Source organism: Enoplosus armatus, chromosome 9 (genome assembly GCF_043641665.1).
Source record: "Enoplosus armatus isolate fEnoArm2 chromosome 9, fEnoArm2.hap1, whole genome shotgun sequence".
Classification (NCBI taxonomy): domain Eukaryota; kingdom Metazoa; phylum Chordata; class Actinopteri; order Centrarchiformes; family Enoplosidae; genus Enoplosus; species Enoplosus armatus.
In genome coordinates, this window is record NC_092188.1 from 8,811,225 (window position 1) to 8,828,310 (window position 17,086).

The following is a 17,086-nucleotide window of genomic DNA, read 5'->3' on the forward strand; positions in this document are numbered from 1 at the left end:
GACGAACAGAATGTACTAAACTCCCCTTCGGTGTTACCATATGATTTCTTTTCCTGTGTGAGGAACTGAACACTCTTGCGGTTGCTTCTGTCGCGACTGAGGGTCTTCTGGAAACTTCTATTATTGTGCAACATCACTGATGTTTTGCTTCCATCTGTCACAGTGAACCTGTGTGTATGATGAACAATCGTACAATACACCACAGACGCATATTGTTAAAGTTAGTCATACAGTATATACTGAATGTCTGCATGTAATCTGGTGTGCACATGGAAGAGTGGAAGGCTATTTGTGCCTATTTGAGGAAAAACAAAAGAGATGTGTCTGTCCATAATTGCACATGTCCATGCTTCACTTTTTAAACTTGGGACACTCAAATGTATGGAATCAAATAAGGGTCATTAACATTTTGAGCTTGTGAAATGATGTTCACAAATAATTTCACAGCCTGCAGTTGTTTATCACCTTTTGTGTGTATGTGAAAAAAATGTGCATGCACATATCTGAATGTGTGAAAATGTTTTGTAGCTCTGGAAATATTTTGTGTTCGTGTAATAAAAAAAATGTGTGCAGGAATACTTTCAACAGGGAGGTTTCATAAAGTCTGAGAGACGGACACACAAATGTCCTATCTGTGAATGTGACAGGGCGAATTTCAAATTTCAAATTTCAAAATTTGTGCTTGCAACTCGCAGCTTGTAGCTTGTAACCTCACTGTCACATTCACCCTTATTTGATTCCATACAAATGCCTCTCTGGCTTGTTTAAGTGCCTCTCTGATGTGACCGAGGGCAGAATTAACCCTAGCTCTGTTTGCTGTCACACTTTTTCCTTTTTTCCCATGCTCCAAAGACAGTATGTACACACCATTGTATATAAGAAGCTATAGTCTACCCGATACTGATATTGATGTTTGGGAGTTTTAAAAATCCAATCCAATCCAATCCAAATGATATATCAGCTGATAGTAATTTCTTGAAACAAAAACATATAACATAGTCAAATAATCTTTATACGGATGCCTTAGAATAGATTTTTTATTGTGACCAAGAAACAGCCAACAACTAAGTGGGACTTTTTACAGTGTAAAAATTAACCAGTCAGTGCTCTCTGCTGGACAAACTATGCAATGGGGACATTGTTTCTAAATTACATCAAACCCAGTTTGGCCTTTCTGTCCTGCAATTTCTTCAGTCTTGTGTTTCATACTACTTGTAATTTGTTTATCATCTTATTTTATTCTATTGTTATTTGTGTTGGGTATCTGTGTTTTTAATTGTGTTTTGTTTAGTGTTTGCCACCATATTATGGTATTCACCAGTGTTTTCTAAGGACCCATGTGTACATCTTGACATAACATACAAATTCAAATATGCATCCGTCAAAAGATGTATGGCAGCACAAGAATTCAAATCCTTTTTGACATCAGTGCTTGAGGGTCACTGCTCATTTTCTACTGTACTTACTTTCCCATTCATAGAGTGGGGCCCACAGTTTGTACACACACCACACCTGCCCTAAAGGTAAAACCTGGTTTACAAGTTGCTGAAATACAAATATGCCTACTTTGTTCTTCAATTAGTGGATGCTGATAAAGACCTCGTCATGTTAGGTACAAAATTTTGAAAGGTGTGAAACGCCCCAAAACTAAACATTTGAGTTTTTATCTTTACAAGGTGTTTGCACTTGCCCTAATGGACATTGTTTGCCATGTCATATCAGCAAAGAAACTGGGCTTCAGTGTAAAACTGAGGTCATGCTGGGTATAAGAGCTGTGGCCATCTGTGTTTGTGGATTTAGCCCGTGACCGTCTACAACGTCAGACCACCTCTTCAGGAGCCATAGACGAACCTCAGGAGGTGAGACCAGGTGAGACGTGAGGCAAGATTTCCTCCAAACCAAGGCTGTCCAGTCCTGCTACACGGAAGAGTCTTCACGCATTCATGACAATTAATTACAATAGCTGACTCTACTAATTGAGCCTCTCTGGTATCTGGTGCATTATTAGTGAAATAAGCTTAAATTGTCGGTTGTTGTTTGGTTGGAATGAAAACCTGCAGAAGCTTCGATGGCTCAGGACTGGAGGAGAACTACGGGATACGTTGCTGCAAATAGGGCTAGAAAATGTTACCAGACATGAAGTGAACTGGTGTTTTTCACTTTTAATAATATTGTGACTTAGTACAACTATTTGATTATGATGACAAATCATGAAAATGAATCAATAAGATTCACTTCCTCATGTTCCTTTTCTTCTACTTGCAGCAATGACGTTCCAGTCAAATGTGATCAGTTCGCAGCCTCAGGTCACACAGTACACTGTGTCCTCCGGACTGTCAAGTTGGAGTTCAAATGTGTGCGACTGCTGTGAAGACTGCGGCATCTGTAAGCATTTACGTGTGTTTGTGGAAGCAAGCCAAAATAAGCCAACGCTGTGAAATTAATTTCAATACGACAATCCGTCCCTCATCTCCAGGTCTTTGTGCATCATTCGTCCCCTGTATCTTGGCCTGTAAGGTGGCTCAGGACAACGGGGACAGCTGCTGCCTGCCCTTCCTTCCTGGGGCCATGATTGCTCTAAGGACAAGCATCCGCAGCAGATACCACATTGATGTAAGTGTCCTAAAGTTGTCTAAACATAGATTAGACCACAAAAACAATGATACAGCAGCAGTAATGAAAATAGGATGCTATTTAGTAATATCTGTGAAATGCAGAGAACCAGTCTCTGACCATGGGTGCGTTGCTGTGCTTCTTCCCAGGGCTCGGTGTGTGACGACTGGGTAGTCATGGCCTGCCTGCCTTTGTGTGGACTGTGTCAGATGGCTCGGGAGCAAAAGATGAGAGGATAAAAAGAATGAATGAGTTGAATCTAATTTCAAATTACAAAGAAAAAGAACATGTGGAAATCTACATTCCTTGGTCTGGACACAATTTCTGTTTTTCAGATTCACATTTTAAATTTGTTGGCATGACTACAATTAGGTGCGGTGTTGCCAAACGATGTAGAACAAGGTCTACAATATATGAATAGCCTGATAATCAGACTGAATTGCCATTTTGTTTCACTGTATTCTTCTGTACTATGACAGCATCTTACATAATATATATCTATATCTATATTATATTATATTATATATCTATATCTATATTATATTTAAAAATCAGAAATGTGGGCAGCCAGTCAGAGACTTAGACCAGGCTAAATGATTTAGCTGGGAGAAAATAAGAATGCAACAAACCAGTGAAGACAATGAAAAGAAAATGCTGAGATTTACAACAACAATGACTTTTCCCTTACAAGTTTATGGTGTTGAAGTTACACACATTATTTATTTAATTGATAATTACACCTGAATACTGTTTTTTGTGCATACAATGTTATTCAATGTGCATCATGTATTCGTCTAATACTCTGTAAAAGGAGTATTTCATGTATGTTTAATTAACTAATGTATATTCATTCAAGTAACAGTATTTCAATAAAACCTCTTGGAATTATCATGTTGTGATTTAGTTTTTTTTTTAAGTGAGTTTAGCTGAACTCCAACTGAATATGGAAGGAAATGAATGGGTTGCACCGATCTTCCTCTTTCTGATTTAGTGTGTGTATTTAAGATTTGCACAGTGCAAGAAGCTCTCTGAGGAGGCAAGGTGAGGTTGAACAACTTTCATTTGAGCAGGTAAGGCTGTCACGGCAAAATTAACTTCAAATAATACCATATTTAGCAATTACTGGCAAGAAGTTTTTCTGATCAGACAGATGTGACAGATTGTGTGAAAGATTATAAGAGAATGACTTCTCACAGGATATCATTGTTATTTGCAATGTTTCTTGGAAAACATCCAGAGTAAAAATACCTTCTTTAAAGAGGTTGAATCAGGAATGTAACACAAGTAATGGGAGAATGTTTAAGACAGAAAATGTACATGGCTTTTTTCAGAGGTCTCCCTGTCTGTGGTAACGCTGCCATTACTCACTTTAGGATTGTCACAAAATGTTGCTACAGTTTCGTCGTTTATAGTCCATTCCTGTAGTAAACTCAGTGCAGGCCAAATTAGTTTCTGTTTATCTAACAATGTCAAGTCTTTCATGGCATGTTTTAATGGTATCGGGTATGGATTATATTACATGGAACAAATGTCAGGAGGAGGAGGAGGAGGAGGAAGAGGAGGAGGAACACATGGGCAGTTTGAAAAGGGCATGTGAAAAGGGTTGTGAAATCATTACAAAAGAGGAACCCAGTTAATCCTTGTTACTAAAAATTTCCAATTTCTTGTCAAAGACGGCAATTCCTCAAGTGAGGATTATGGGATGCTTTGACCTGAGGCTATTACAGGAACCTGCTGAAAGTGGAGTTTGGTTCTGGTTAAGCACACTAGCATCAGCAAAAAACTGTTTGAGTTAGTGTAGGAATACACAGTACTGAATGTACTGCAACACCATCATAAGAATAGGGCCATTTTTATTTTGGGGCTCCATGTTAGTTTTATTACGTCATACATCAGACTTTTATTCATACATAAAAGACAAAATGTTTTTTAATTAGAAATGACTCAAAAAGAATGTTATTATGCCAATTGTTGTTGTGTTTCCTCAATGTTTTAAAGGTGCATTTCAATGATTTGGAGAGCTTTACAATTAAACTATCCACCTATGAATACCAAAGACCAAAACAGACGTTTTGCTCTCTTCCTTATTTGAACATGCAACTTTCAAGTCGCCTGTACAACATGACATGTGATATGTGTTAAGTCCTGCTCTCTGTCCTCAGATTCCTGAACCACGTTCACCACCCAGACGCCTTCTTAACAGACATTCGCAACATAATATTCGAACAAACCAAACCAACAAAGACACTAATGAAAGTCATTTAAAAGGACTGTTTCTCTGGACTGCAACGAGACAAAATGGCAAGTCTAACTTATCAGCTGTTGTCAGTTACAGTTGTCCTTGGCGCTGTTCAACTCATCAGTGGTTACAGCTTTAACAACTGCATTGAAGACGCACGCTCACCCGGACAAAGCTTCAACTGCATCCGTCGAAAGGAAAAGAAAATGTCTGCTTTTATAAATGGCCTGCCGCAATCTGCCATCAATCTCACCATCTCCATGAATCCTCTGAAGCACATTCCCAACAAGAGCTTTGTTCCTCTACCAAACCTTCAACACCTCAGAATAGACAATAATAACTTGACTATCATCGACCGGTTCGCCTTCCAAAACTTACATCGACTTAAGTCTCTAAATGTGTCCTTTAACAACATATCAGAGCTCAACCCTTTTCTGTTTAAGGACCTGCACAACCTCACCTTTCTCTCCCTGACAAACAATAAATTAAAGCAACTCCCCAAGGGCATTTTCTCTACTGTTCTCAATCTAGACACTTTAATTATGAGGCAAAACGTTCTGACAAACTTCTTAGGGATTGCCAAATCTGTGTCACATCTAATGAATCTGAGGATAATAGATCTTTGTTTTAACCGTTTGACTTCTCTCAGCCACTCAAATGTGTCACTACCAAAATCCCTCACTATGTTATATATGTGTAAAAATAATCTGTTTACATTAGGATGTAAACATTCGTTTCTCAGGTTCATCCAGCTGCTAGATTTGTCAAACAATCCGAGGCTCCCTACAATGGCTTTTCAAGGCGTAGATTTGAGGCATATAAACTATCTGCGTTTGCGTTCAACAAGTGTCAAGGTAGTGGAGTTTTTGAACGTCAGCAACGTCAGTGCAGGTCACGTTGATTTCTCTGGCACAGGTCTAAAAAATGACACCCTGCTCATGGAGCTATGCAGATTGTTAAAGAGAAAGGTAAAATGGATTACAAATTTGCGCCTGGGAAGCAATGGGATTGAGAAACTAACAAACTCCACATTGTACTATTGTCCACACATCACAGGGGCTTTGGATCTATCCCGCAACCAACTGAAAAGAGTAAATCTTAACTTTCTCAGAGGACAGACACATCTAAAAAGCTTCAATGCAGAGCATAATCACCTCACCTTCCTCTCATCCTATAAAACACAAAATATGGTTTATTTCCAAAATCTGGAAGAGCTGAGCTATCGTTACAACCGCATCCTCTCAGTCAATTCTCATGCTTTCTATCATACACCAAATATCAAGACGCTAAAACTCAACATAAACACGATTGCTTTTCTCCATCGCAAGGCTCTTAAAGGGCTGAAAATGCTTGAGACACTCCGTTTGGACAATAACCTCTTAACTGATTTGTTCAATAACACCTTCGAAGATAATTTCAACCTGCAAATCCTTAACCTACGCAACAATCATATTTCTGTCATTTTTAACTGGACCTTCTTCACGCTCAGGAATCTAACTACACTCGACCTAGGAGGTAATAAGATCACTCATTTTGAGCCATCTGGCCTTGATGGCCTGAAAAGTCTGTCCAAATTCTATTTAGATGGGAACAACCTCAAACAGATTGACACTTCCCTCTATCATGTGTTTAAAGACACACTAACAGTGCTGGATTTACAAAGTAATCAGATTCGCTTCCTCACTGAAGATATTGGTCCACCATTTATGAATCTCAGCAAACTCAGGGATCTGAAATTGGACGGGCAGCAGCCTCATGGCCTCACTGTTTTACCGCACAGTTTTTTCCGTGGCCTCCACTCACTGGAAGCTCTGTATCTTACCAACAATAACATCTTTCATCTTACTCCTGATGCCTTTGATGATCTAACAAGCTTAAAATTTCTCACACTGGATAACTGCTGTGTTGGGGTGACACAACTACAACCAGGAGTCTTTAAAAATCTAAGAAATTTGTCCACATTGATTGTAGAGAATATGGGCATTCAGAACTTCTCAAAGGAGGTTTTTGGGAATCTTACACAGTTAAGCAAACTGCAGCTCAACCGCAACGTAATGCAGCACATTCCTGTCGATGCACTAGAAAGTTTGCCTAAACTCCGCTACCTTGACATACGTAATATTCCTTTAAGCTGCACCTGCAAAAACAGCTTGCTGCAAAACTGGACAGTACATGACCCAAATGTCCAGGTGGTCTATCTCTACAGTCTGAAGTGCCCACACGATGCAAAACTCAAATTATACAACTTTGATACCAAAGTTTGTTACATAGATCTAGGAGAGTACCTGTTCTTAAGCACAGTGGCTGTGATCTTTCTGTTCACGATCACTCCTTTACTTTATGTCAAACTCTACTGGAAAATGAAGTACAGCTACTATGTGTTCCGCTCCTGGTTTAGTGAGCAGTGGCGCAGACTCAAAGAGGAGGAGGAAAACTGCAAATATGATGCATTTATTTCCTATAATTCCTGTGATGAACAATGGGTCATGGACCAGTTGCTGCCCAACCTGGAGGGAAATGGATCGTCTTTTAAACTTTGCCTACATCACAGGGACTTTGAGCTGGGCCGCGATATTGTGGACAACATCGTCTCTGCTGTATATAGCAGCCGCAAAACTATTTGTGTGGTGAGCAGCAATTTCCTAAGAAGTGAGTGGTGTTCTCTGGAAATCCAACTGGCCAGCTACCGACTCTTCGATGAGCACCGCGACGTTCTCCTGCTCGTGTTTCTGGAGCCAATCTCTGAGAGGCAGGTGTCATCCTATCACCGCATGAGGAAAGTCATGTTAAAAAAGACTTATCTGCAGTGGCCTGGCTCAGACTGCACTGACCTGACGCAGGCCCAAGACCTGTTCTGGAATCAGCTACGTAGGGCAATGAGAACAGGGAGCAGACTCGAAACAGAAGAAAATGACAAAAGAAAAGGTTGTGTAACTCCTGAAAGCAAAGAAGCTGAACATCTTGAGACTCACACATCAGATGAAAACTATTACTTGCTACCTTAAAAAGATTTGACAATATTATTTGTGATCAAGACAAACCTTTCAGTACGTTAAATGAATAATTAAATTCTCTGTTGTCATTTAAATATGGTGTAAATGTGTATTGTGATGCATTGTACGTCTAATAATAACAATCTATATAAGCATGAGTCACAAATGTCATTTAATAACTTGTGCTCAATTTGATTTTGTATTTAGCAATGCTTGATAGTGCATGTCTCTATTGCACAATTGTACAAATGTCTTCTCTTGCGTTTAAATGTAACTCACATATACAACAAAATATGAAATAGCTTTCACAACAGCACATTCTTGGCTAACATTCTTGGTCTGTAAAGAATTTCCCATTATAGCACCTATGTTAAAGAAGATATGTGTAAATATACAGTTCTGCATATTAAAAAAATGCTTCAAGGATGCAAACTATACATAATTGTGTGTTTCTTTATCTCAGCGTAAATGGGACAAAAGAATAAAAGAGTTAACTCTTGAGATGACAGCTATTGCAATTACATTTAATACTGTGTTACTGTTGTTATAAAATATGGGCAGATATCTTTACTGACAGGGAACAAAAAGTCTTTATGTATGAATCAAGAGGGCATTGTTTTTGTTTATTTGTTAGCCAAATAAATGTTCACCACACATTAGTACAGTCTTATAGGAGGGAAGGACCAGTGCTCCGGGCTCGGGAAACAAGAAAGGGGAGGTGCTGGGTCTCTTTCAAGCATGTGAGATGGGGGGTAATGCATCATGTCAGTGTGGTAGGACCTGAGGGGAGGGCAAGTTGAGGGGTGACTGAATTGGCTGAAAGGCTGGAAGTGGTTGCTCTGCTGAGGATGGTGAATTTGGTAAGAGAAGGAGGGTGCAAAACAGTATCTGTCAGCTTCAAGTGGGTCTTGCTTCTGGGGAAAGTGCATTGGCTCTGCTGGTCTATCTGGCAGCTGTGCTTGGTGGGGAAAGAAAGGCTGGATGTTGCCATCACTGTATCCAGACCCACTGCTCCTCTCTGGAACTGCCCTGGTGTGGTTCATAAAGCTGTTTTCAAAAGAACCAAACATAACAGCCTCTTTGCTCTTTGGTCTGTTGAAACTGTCTTCCCCGCGCTGAGAGGCTGAGGTGTTTTCACCCCAGCATGAGGTGGGAGAGGGAGCGAACAAATGGCCAATGGCTGTAACTCCAGAAGGCTTAAAGTCCATGCAGAATTGAGGAGAGCAAGTAGGTCTGAGGATATCATCCAAAAGACTGACAGGAGTCGCAACAGGGCTTGCCAACCATTCAGCAGTCTTTACATGAAAACAAGAGAGCATTTTATTCCAGAGTAATGGAACCGTAAATCATTACTAGGATTACTGGACCATGAAATTAACTTAAACAAGAGAGTGGCAGAGTAAACTTAAGGTCTTACCTGGTTCAGGTTTTGGTGTAGCTGTGGTGTGGATTCCCAGTTAAAATGCCTACTTCCCTTCATTTTGAAAGATGTGGTTTTCTGGGTGTCAAAACATGGCTGACTGGCAGTGTTGGCATGAAATGCTCTGGTGAATGCATCTAAAAAGAAGAAGACACAACTGAAAACCTGCCCACCAACTACAATGTGTACAGTGCTTACTACTGCTTTTTAAAAACATGACAGTTCCTGTATGGATTGACGCAAATCCATGCTGTTGTGACATACTCAAAGACCACTTTAAAGGATAGTTTCACTATTATTCGTGTTTATCTTAAAACAAGGTACACATATGAAAATTGAAATAGGTTTTCCTTATTGTAATCACTCCTCCTGTTCATACTGGCCATTAAGAGATCCCTTCCTAATGTGCTTTCAAAGGAAATGAAGGGGGACAAAATCCACAATCCTCCATGCAAATATGTAGTCCAAAATTAATCTGAAGCTTCAGCAGTCTGAGCTAGATAAATCAAAATGGAATACGTTTTTGAACAAAACAAGGATTTTATCCCCTGTCACTTTGTCCCAGAGCCATGTAGTATTTCAGTGCCTACCTGTAGGCAATAGATCATCTTCATCTATCACGTTTGGCTTCTGATCCTGGACTTCCTTTGTGGGATCAGTACCAAAGCTGAGGCATCCCTGCACCTGGCGGAGGTTCTCCTGAAGCCGGGGTCCATGCCTCTCCTGAAGAGCTTTCAACAGCACCCCCCTGCTCTCTGCCACCAGGTTTCTCCTTCTCAGAAGTGGGAACTGCAGACAGTCACACAAACCTGCTGCCACTGCACGGACAGACTTAGATACACAGTCGGGATCTTGTCTTCTGTGCTGTTTGTCAAAGCAGTCAGCACTGTATGAGCTGGGGAGCTGAAGTGGGCTTGGGCTGAGACCATGAGCTCGTGTTTGGTGGACAGGAGACTCCAGAGTCGAAATCACGTGTCTCTTTACCTTCTTGTTTAATGTCTTCACATTTTCTCTGTCAACAGTGGGAGTCAGCTGTGACTCTCTGCCCTTTTCAGACATGACAGGGTTGGTCTTGCTGCTATTGATTATCATTACATCGATGGAGCTGTGTTTAGATGAGAAGATGCTTTTAAAACTTCCAGATGAAAGACCATGTTGTTGCTGTGGTCTCTGCCCTGGTGTAACATCTGATCTCTGACTGATTTTCTTCTCTTTTTCCCAGCAATCATCATGGGCCTTCGTAGCAGGGTCGGCTCTTTTTTCAAATGGCATAACCTCATCAGTATCAGCACCCAACAAATCATTAGTGGAGAATGGAGAAGGAATGCGAGATGTTGAAGATGGGTGTGAAGTAGCATTGTACTTTTCTTGTACTTGCTGTCCTTTTTTCTCCAGCTTCCTCTGCTCACTTAACAAGCGTTCAATGTCGATGGACTTCACCTCATGGTTGAACAGGCCATGGTGTCCTATCAGGCGACTGTCTGTGATGATACTGGGCTCCTGTGCGGCGGGAACGACATTTGGAAACAGTGCACCTCTTCTTGAAGGACAATGACAGCTACTACGACAGAAGTTATGGAAATGTGCCATGTCTTTACTGCTATGGCAATGGCAGTGATGGTGATGTGATTTGGACTTTAAGGCTTCTTTCCCACCACCTCTCATCTGACTCCTCTCCTTGCGGCTTTTCAGTCGCTTCATTTTGTGCTGCCCATCTGTCTTACTATAATGGTTTAAACATTTGCAGTCTGCAGTGAATCTGTTCACTGAGCAACAGTTTTTATCTGTTGTTTTTAATTTGCTTGTTGAAAACATTTAAGATCTTTTCTTTGTCTGATAAAGCCCTGCCACACCCGGGGCTCATGCTGCACCAGACTCTGTAGAAAGATAACTGCAGTTAGTCATGTATAAGCCTGTAGGGAATAGAGATAAGAGAGCCAGGTAACCGCTACAGGGTGCTGTTGGACCTCAATGAGGTTAACTCTACTACTAGATTATCAAGCAAATAACTAATGCTTCAATAACAGTGGCTGACTACAAATGTTGACCCTCTGGACTTGTGGATTGTGTCCTTGCGGACTTCAATCATACATAACGTGATTTGCCTAAAGTGCATGCCAAATGTATTTTTCTTAACAGTTCATGTCAATATGGACACAATTTATGCAAGATAGCGCAGAGTCTCTGCTTTGGATAGTTTAGCAGAGTGGCTCTTCCCAAAGGCAGGACTCACATCTCCACAATACATTCAAACTGGCTCCCTGACATGTCCTTTTGTGGTAGGAAACTTTATAGAAATAACTAGGGGGATTGTCTTTTTGAGTTGCAGAAGATGCAAATAATTCTGAAGCAACTATTTCCAGCAAAGTTGTTTGCATTTTTGCACCATTCATCCCATGGGCCATATCTTTGCAAACTGTAAGAAACAAATCCAAATTCTTAGGCCTATGCAACTGTGTGTGCAATATCAGACCTCACTAAATCAATAAACTCATACTGTCATAAAAAATAGTATGAGAGAAAACTCACTATAGCCTAACAAAACATTTGAATCTTGAATGTCCACCAAATTTCTACAAGTGAGTAGTCAAGAACAGAAAATATGGCCCTACTGTACCTACCTTTTTTTTTTTACTGTACCTAAATAAATATACAACATCCAAATATTGTCAGGCCCTTGTCTCACCACCTTGTAAAACTAAATAGAATTAATAATATTAATCACAACAACCACTTTTAGGAGTGTGACAACATCAACGCAGCGGCGCCCCCTGCAGTTCCAGAGACCTGACATTTGGATTCAGTCAGTTAACGTAGCTTAACTGTTAGCTAGCTAGTTAGGTGGTTAACAGACAGGTGACAATAACGTCAACCACCAGGTGCAGCACACGTGTATGAAGTTACAGTATTCAGCTGTAGCTGCTAAGAAACATAGTAACTAACCTTAACTTTAGGCACATGTTATGCGAGACAAACGGCAAATCTGTCAATAAAGATTTTTATACAACCTTCAAACTATTAACTAACAACGCTGCTTACCGAAACTGAAGTCCTTTTTTACCGCTTGCAAATCTGTCGTTGCTCGGCAACATGCCGCAGATGCGCTTCATTGCGCAGCAGCAACTCCAACGAACACCAACGAGCAGGGCGAATCCACTTACACAGACGAGGAGGTAAAACTGTATCTTCTTCTGTATGTTCTTCTTCATTTAAACAATGTTCTAGTTGTCATTTCTTCATATGTTATGTTCTAAAATTCAACATAAAGCTCATGGTAATAATAAACTGTCGGATTGTAAAATACATGAAAACATTCATGTTGTTGCCCATGAAGAACAATGGTACGTGCAACTATAGTGAACATTTACTTCCTGAAACTGAAATGGGAGATGACGATTTTTTGATTTCATGGTAGCTTGTGTTCAGTAATATCTTTAAATGTAGCTGACATATAAAGCGCTGCCTTTTTCCCTTTTGCACAATACAGGCTTGCATAATTTAACGTTAATAACAATCTGTGTTGCTATCGTGTGACCGGTATCTCTCTGTTAATCTACATCTATCTTGTGTTTCAGCAAGTAGGCTAGCTACTGTGGCTAATTTTACCCACCTCCTTAGATTTAGCTAGCAATTAAAGCTATAGGCTATTGATTTGTCGGTTTGTTTCCGTTGTAAAAAGTACCGAAAACCCTTCGTGACTGCCTTCCCAACACAGATAAAAGCCAAGTCATGAGTGCAGAAGAACCAAACCCAGCCGCCACACCCACTCCCTGTGAAGACACCCAGGGAGATGGACGATGGATGTCTCTGGTGTGTGAAATAATATTATTATTATAAGGTTTCTATTACTTGTTCCCTGGCTTTCACATAGTTACAGCATGACAACAGCCATGAATTGTCAGGTATTCCCAGTCTGCATTGTCGCTAATGTTTAGTTTTGTGAATTTAAAGTAAAAAACAAAACAGATATATAATTTATTCGTTTTTGCTGATGTATAACTGCATAGTCATAGTGTTTTGTAGATAAGATTGATCAGACTGACATGGGAATATGTACTGATATTTAATCCATTGATCTGTGATATTTGAAATCTTTTATCTGGTATCCAAGCTAATATCTTCCAATTTCTGTATCTAAATAACAAAATGTATTGTAGTGTAAAGATTTTTTTCAATTTGTTTCTGCATTTGTCAAGTTTCCGAAAACATGTTTTGGCTATGTTCAACTGATGTCCTTCACCTTCAAGAGTAGACTATGATGCTGCATCCAGTGGGATGCTTAATACTGTATAAAAAATATAACAGCCTGTATATTTGTCTTTTCCTTTTTCTCTTCATAGCACAACCGCTTTGTGTCTGATAGCAAAGACAAAGAACCTGATGTCCTGTTTGTTGGAGACTCTCTTGTTCAGCTCATGCACCAGTTTGGGGTAAAACACACTTTACTATGTCTGGTTCTTTATACAGTGTTTGATAGCCTGTCTCACTCTCATAGACATCTATGCATGCTTTCAAATTGTATGAACTTAGGGTTTAACATGTAGATGCATTGTTGTTGTGTTTTCTCTGCAGATATGGCGGCAGCTGTTCTCTCCTCTCCATGCCCTCAACTTTGGGGTGGGTGGTGATGCAACACAACATGTGCTGTGGAGACTGAGCAACGGTGAACTGGATAACATCAGCCCAAAGGTCCAAATCATTGCCAAAAATAGAGAATATGATCGTGCTTGTTTATTCCCACAGTAGACTCATTGTGCTTATCTTTGTGCTAGAATCTGAATTCATGAGAATATTTACCATGAATCATCAATGACGTCTGCTCAGACATGCATTTCTTTCTCTTTTGTTGTTGTAGGTTGTAGTGCTGTGGGTAGGCACTAACAATCATGGTCACACTGCTGAACAGATCTGTGGAGGCATTATGGCTATTGTCCAAGTCATCAAGAACAAGCTCCCCCATGCCCGGACACTTGTACTTGTAGGTTTTTTCTGATGCATTCCTTAAAGGAAGTGTTCATTTTCTCACCTGCATGTCTGTTGAAAATAACAAATGAAGTTCATAAAACCATCAAACTGCACCGTGATGTCCCCCCCTTTTACTTCCATCTCAGCCTTTTGAGGTTAAGTAAACAACAGACTATTGGACTATTGTTCAAAAGGGATTTAGATTGTGTGTGAACTGTTTGGAGATATGGTACTTTTCACACTATATTCAAAAGGTTTGACTTGTTTGAGAGAGGTGTTTGGTGGGGCTACATGTAGGTGAGTAGGTAAGGTCTGATTGAGCCTAATTTTCATTTTGGGTAAACAGTTTTTACATTGATGCATTTATTTGTTTGAATATTACCAAAAATCCTAAGAAGTGTTTGTTTTCTTTCTAGGGAATATTGCCCCGAGGTAAATTGCCTAACCCTCTGCGGGAGCGAAATGCCAAGGTGAACAAGTTGGTCCAGGAGGCCGTTTCGTCCCTCCCACACGCCTCTTTCTTCGATGTGGACCCAGGCTTCGTCCACTCCAATGGTAGCATCTCCCATCAGGACATGTACGATTACCTTCACCTGACCCCTCAGGGCTACCAGGCTGTGTGCGAACCTCTGCATGCCCATCTCAAGTCCATGCTAGATAAGCCAGCTGAGAACTGAGTAACCAGGGCACAAACTTACACTACCGCAGTGGTCCTCATCCCTGTTTCCAGAGAGCATCACAGTCAGCTAATGAACACCTTGACTGATGGATAGAATCAATTATTAGATTAAAAGCTGCACAAATGATTTGTCTTCTTCATGGCCAGGGTTGGTGACCACTGTTACAGATAATGGGACCATACATTTTTTTGTGTTTATGATACAGTCAATTAAATGTGCTGTGATATAGAGAGACAAAGCCTTGCCTCAGTTCCCAGTAAGCATCTTTTCCACTAGCTTTTGGGTTCTCAAAGTGTTTTTCCATAGAAGGATCATGTCACTTCTCTGCCACATGATACAACTGATGAATATGATAAGGGGAACTTCTTGTGCTTCAGCCATGGGCTGGGACACTGGAAGACACAGTTATACATAAATATGTCCAGTGGTTATGAATAAACCTTTTAAAAAGATGCAGCAACTTTTTACTCCAATGAAGATATGATATATATCTATATCAAAACATTAGTTGCTGAACCTTATTTAAAACTTTATTCATAACCAAGTGCTCCTCATCTCATCCCTTCAGCTACAGCTCTCACGAGACTATCAAAGTCTAATTTACTTTAGATCATGGACAGATATCTGCTTTTCAGAAGACATCTTCTATGACAAAATACATTGTCTGCCTGAGACTACTGGAACAGGAACTAGTAAGAAAAGGATGTGAGACTTTGGCTCCCCTCACCAGGAAATTGCTGTAATTTGTCATTTTGGTTTCTCAGTTTCACTAAATTTCACAAGATGCATTCGTTTGGCTTTATGGCTATAGCTTTACTTTCTCTGTTGTGACGTCTTATGTATTTTGTATATGTTCATTTGAATGACCAAATGTTTTTGATTGACCATGACTGTCTACTTGCTTTTTATCCTGTCACATGTTGTCTCATTTTTGTCCTTTTACCTTATTGCTTCACCTATTGTAACAGCATCAGATTTTGATGCGAGAGGCTGTGTTTTGTTGCAAACATAGATGTATTTGGGTAGGTTGTGAAGTTGTATAGATATATCTAAAGTTACTTGTGCTTCAAGTTTAATCTCAACTGCAACATAATGGCCCATCAGACCGTCTAAAAAGGCTTTACTTCACACTAAAATGCTTCTGAGCCTCTTGGATAAGGATTGTGCTGCAGAACTTGAATTATGCTTCAGGGTGGCTGATTGTTTAAGTGATGAAAGAATGCATTAAATATGAGAACAAGATGGTTTCAGTCTCCCTTGAATGATTGAAGAGATCTCCGTGCTGATACCGAGTAAGAGACATGATTGTCAGAAGACTGATCACTAAGCAGCAGGTTCATTAAGAGTGCATATACCCAGATTACGTCCACAAGAGAATTCTTGCTTTTGGTAGACTGGTTTTGTTCCGGTCTCAGCCATGGTTGTGAGCAGAGAGGTACATATCTGAAACTTGAGGAGAGTGAACAAGTCTCGCTTTGCCCTTAAGCTGCATCCAGCCACGTCAACATCAGTGCAAATCTGACACTTCTTCCAACCGTTGTCACATAATACAATACCTCATACTTACAATTCTGGCTGTTGCCTAGATTTTAGCAAGCATGATCTTACATGTGACTGTTAGTGGCCTATCCATTGCAGAGGTGTTGACAGGACTGATAAGGATCACCCATAATTGTGATTGATTGTAAGAATATCTGTATAGCATGAAATGCTTGAGCCAGGAAAGAATGGATTGTGATTCACAATGTGTTGTACACCAAATGCTAGCAGTAAGATGCATACTGAAGACTTGGATCACTAAGAAAAAGCATAGAACACAAAATGTGTATATGACACAGTTAACCATTCAAAGTAAGATCTTACAATAACAGGTTGCTCATATAATAACAAGTACCCTAACCCTCCTAACCTGTAAGAAAGGTTTCATGTGAGACTTAAAAACATGGACACATTTGACATTCCAATGCTTTTAGTGCATGTCAGTATCATGTGGGTCCCTCACTTTCTCATGACAATGAGGCATTACTCAAAAATACAGTGCAGTTCAGTTTTTTTTTTTTTTTTGCAAACATTCATACCTGCTATTATTCACAGCTGCCCACTGTGAAGGTGCTGGTTGGGCAAGACATGCTTCATAGAGCTGGCAGTTGATGAATGCGCCACGGCTATAATTTCA

General features: G+C 40.1%; 3 protein-coding genes across 4 annotated transcripts; all 3 read left to right on the forward strand.

The window, feature by feature from the left end:
• The first annotated feature begins 2,267 nt into the window (after window positions 1-2,267).
• cnfn (cornifelin) lies at window positions 2,268-3,341 on the forward strand. The gene is made up of 3 exons (XM_070912342.1): window positions 2,268-2,385; window positions 2,477-2,613; window positions 2,763-3,341. The coding sequence occupies exons 1-3, from the start codon at window positions 2,268-2,270 to the stop codon at window positions 2,850-2,852; spliced, it is 345 nt and encodes a 114-aa protein (XP_070768443.1). The 3' UTR covers window positions 2,853-3,341.
• Window positions 3,342-4,911: 1,570 nt separating this feature from the next.
• tlr21 (toll-like receptor 21) lies at window positions 4,912-7,893 on the forward strand. Its single transcript, XM_070912330.1, has one exon. The coding sequence runs from the start codon at window positions 4,912-4,914 to the stop codon at window positions 7,855-7,857; it is 2,946 nt and encodes a 981-aa protein (XP_070768431.1). The 3' UTR covers window positions 7,858-7,893.
• A 4,755-nt stretch (window positions 7,894-12,648) lies between these two features.
• pafah1b3 (platelet-activating factor acetylhydrolase, isoform Ib, gamma subunit) lies at window positions 12,649-16,152 on the forward strand. Of its 2 annotated transcripts, XM_070912339.1 has the most exons (6): window positions 12,649-12,676; window positions 12,981-13,075; window positions 13,606-13,695; window positions 13,838-13,954; window positions 14,121-14,243; window positions 14,647-16,152. In XM_070912339.1, the coding sequence occupies exons 2-6, from the start codon at window positions 12,995-12,997 to the stop codon at window positions 14,905-14,907; spliced, it is 672 nt and encodes a 223-aa protein (XP_070768440.1). In that variant the 5' UTR covers window positions 12,649-12,676; window positions 12,981-12,994; the 3' UTR covers window positions 14,908-16,152. The 2 variants fall into 2 exon arrangements, with proteins under 2 accessions (XP_070768440.1, XP_070768439.1); XM_070912338.1 differs by lacking the exon at window positions 12,649-12,676 and having other exon boundaries at window positions 12,750-13,075.
• Window positions 16,153-17,086: the final 934 nt, after the last annotated feature.

Bases quoted from the DNA above. Each gene is read 5' to 3' on its own strand.
- cnfn (XM_070912342.1), top strand. From the start codon at position 2,268: ATGACGTTCCAGTCAAATGTGATCAGTTCGCAGCCTCAGGTCACACAG. The intron at 2,386-2,476 runs GTAAGCATTTAC...CCTCATCTCCAG, and splicing joins CTGTGAAGACTGCGGCATCT to GTCTTTGTGCATCATTCGTC. The intron at 2,614-2,762 runs GTAAGTGTCCTA...GCTTCTTCCCAG, and splicing joins GCAGCAGATACCACATTGAT to GGCTCGGTGTGTGACGACTG.
- pafah1b3 (XM_070912339.1), top strand. From the start codon at position 12,995: ATGAGTGCAGAAGAACCAAACCCAGCCGCCACACCCACTCCCTGTGAA. The intron at 13,696-13,837 runs GTAAAACACACT...TTTTCTCTGCAG, and splicing joins AGCTCATGCACCAGTTTGGG to ATATGGCGGCAGCTGTTCTC. The intron at 13,955-14,120 runs GTCCAAATCATT...TTGTTGTTGTAG, and splicing joins TGGATAACATCAGCCCAAAG to GTTGTAGTGCTGTGGGTAGG.
- tlr21 (XM_070912330.1), top strand. From the start codon at position 4,912: ATGGCAAGTCTAACTTATCAGCTGTTGTCAGTTACAGTTGTCCTTGGC.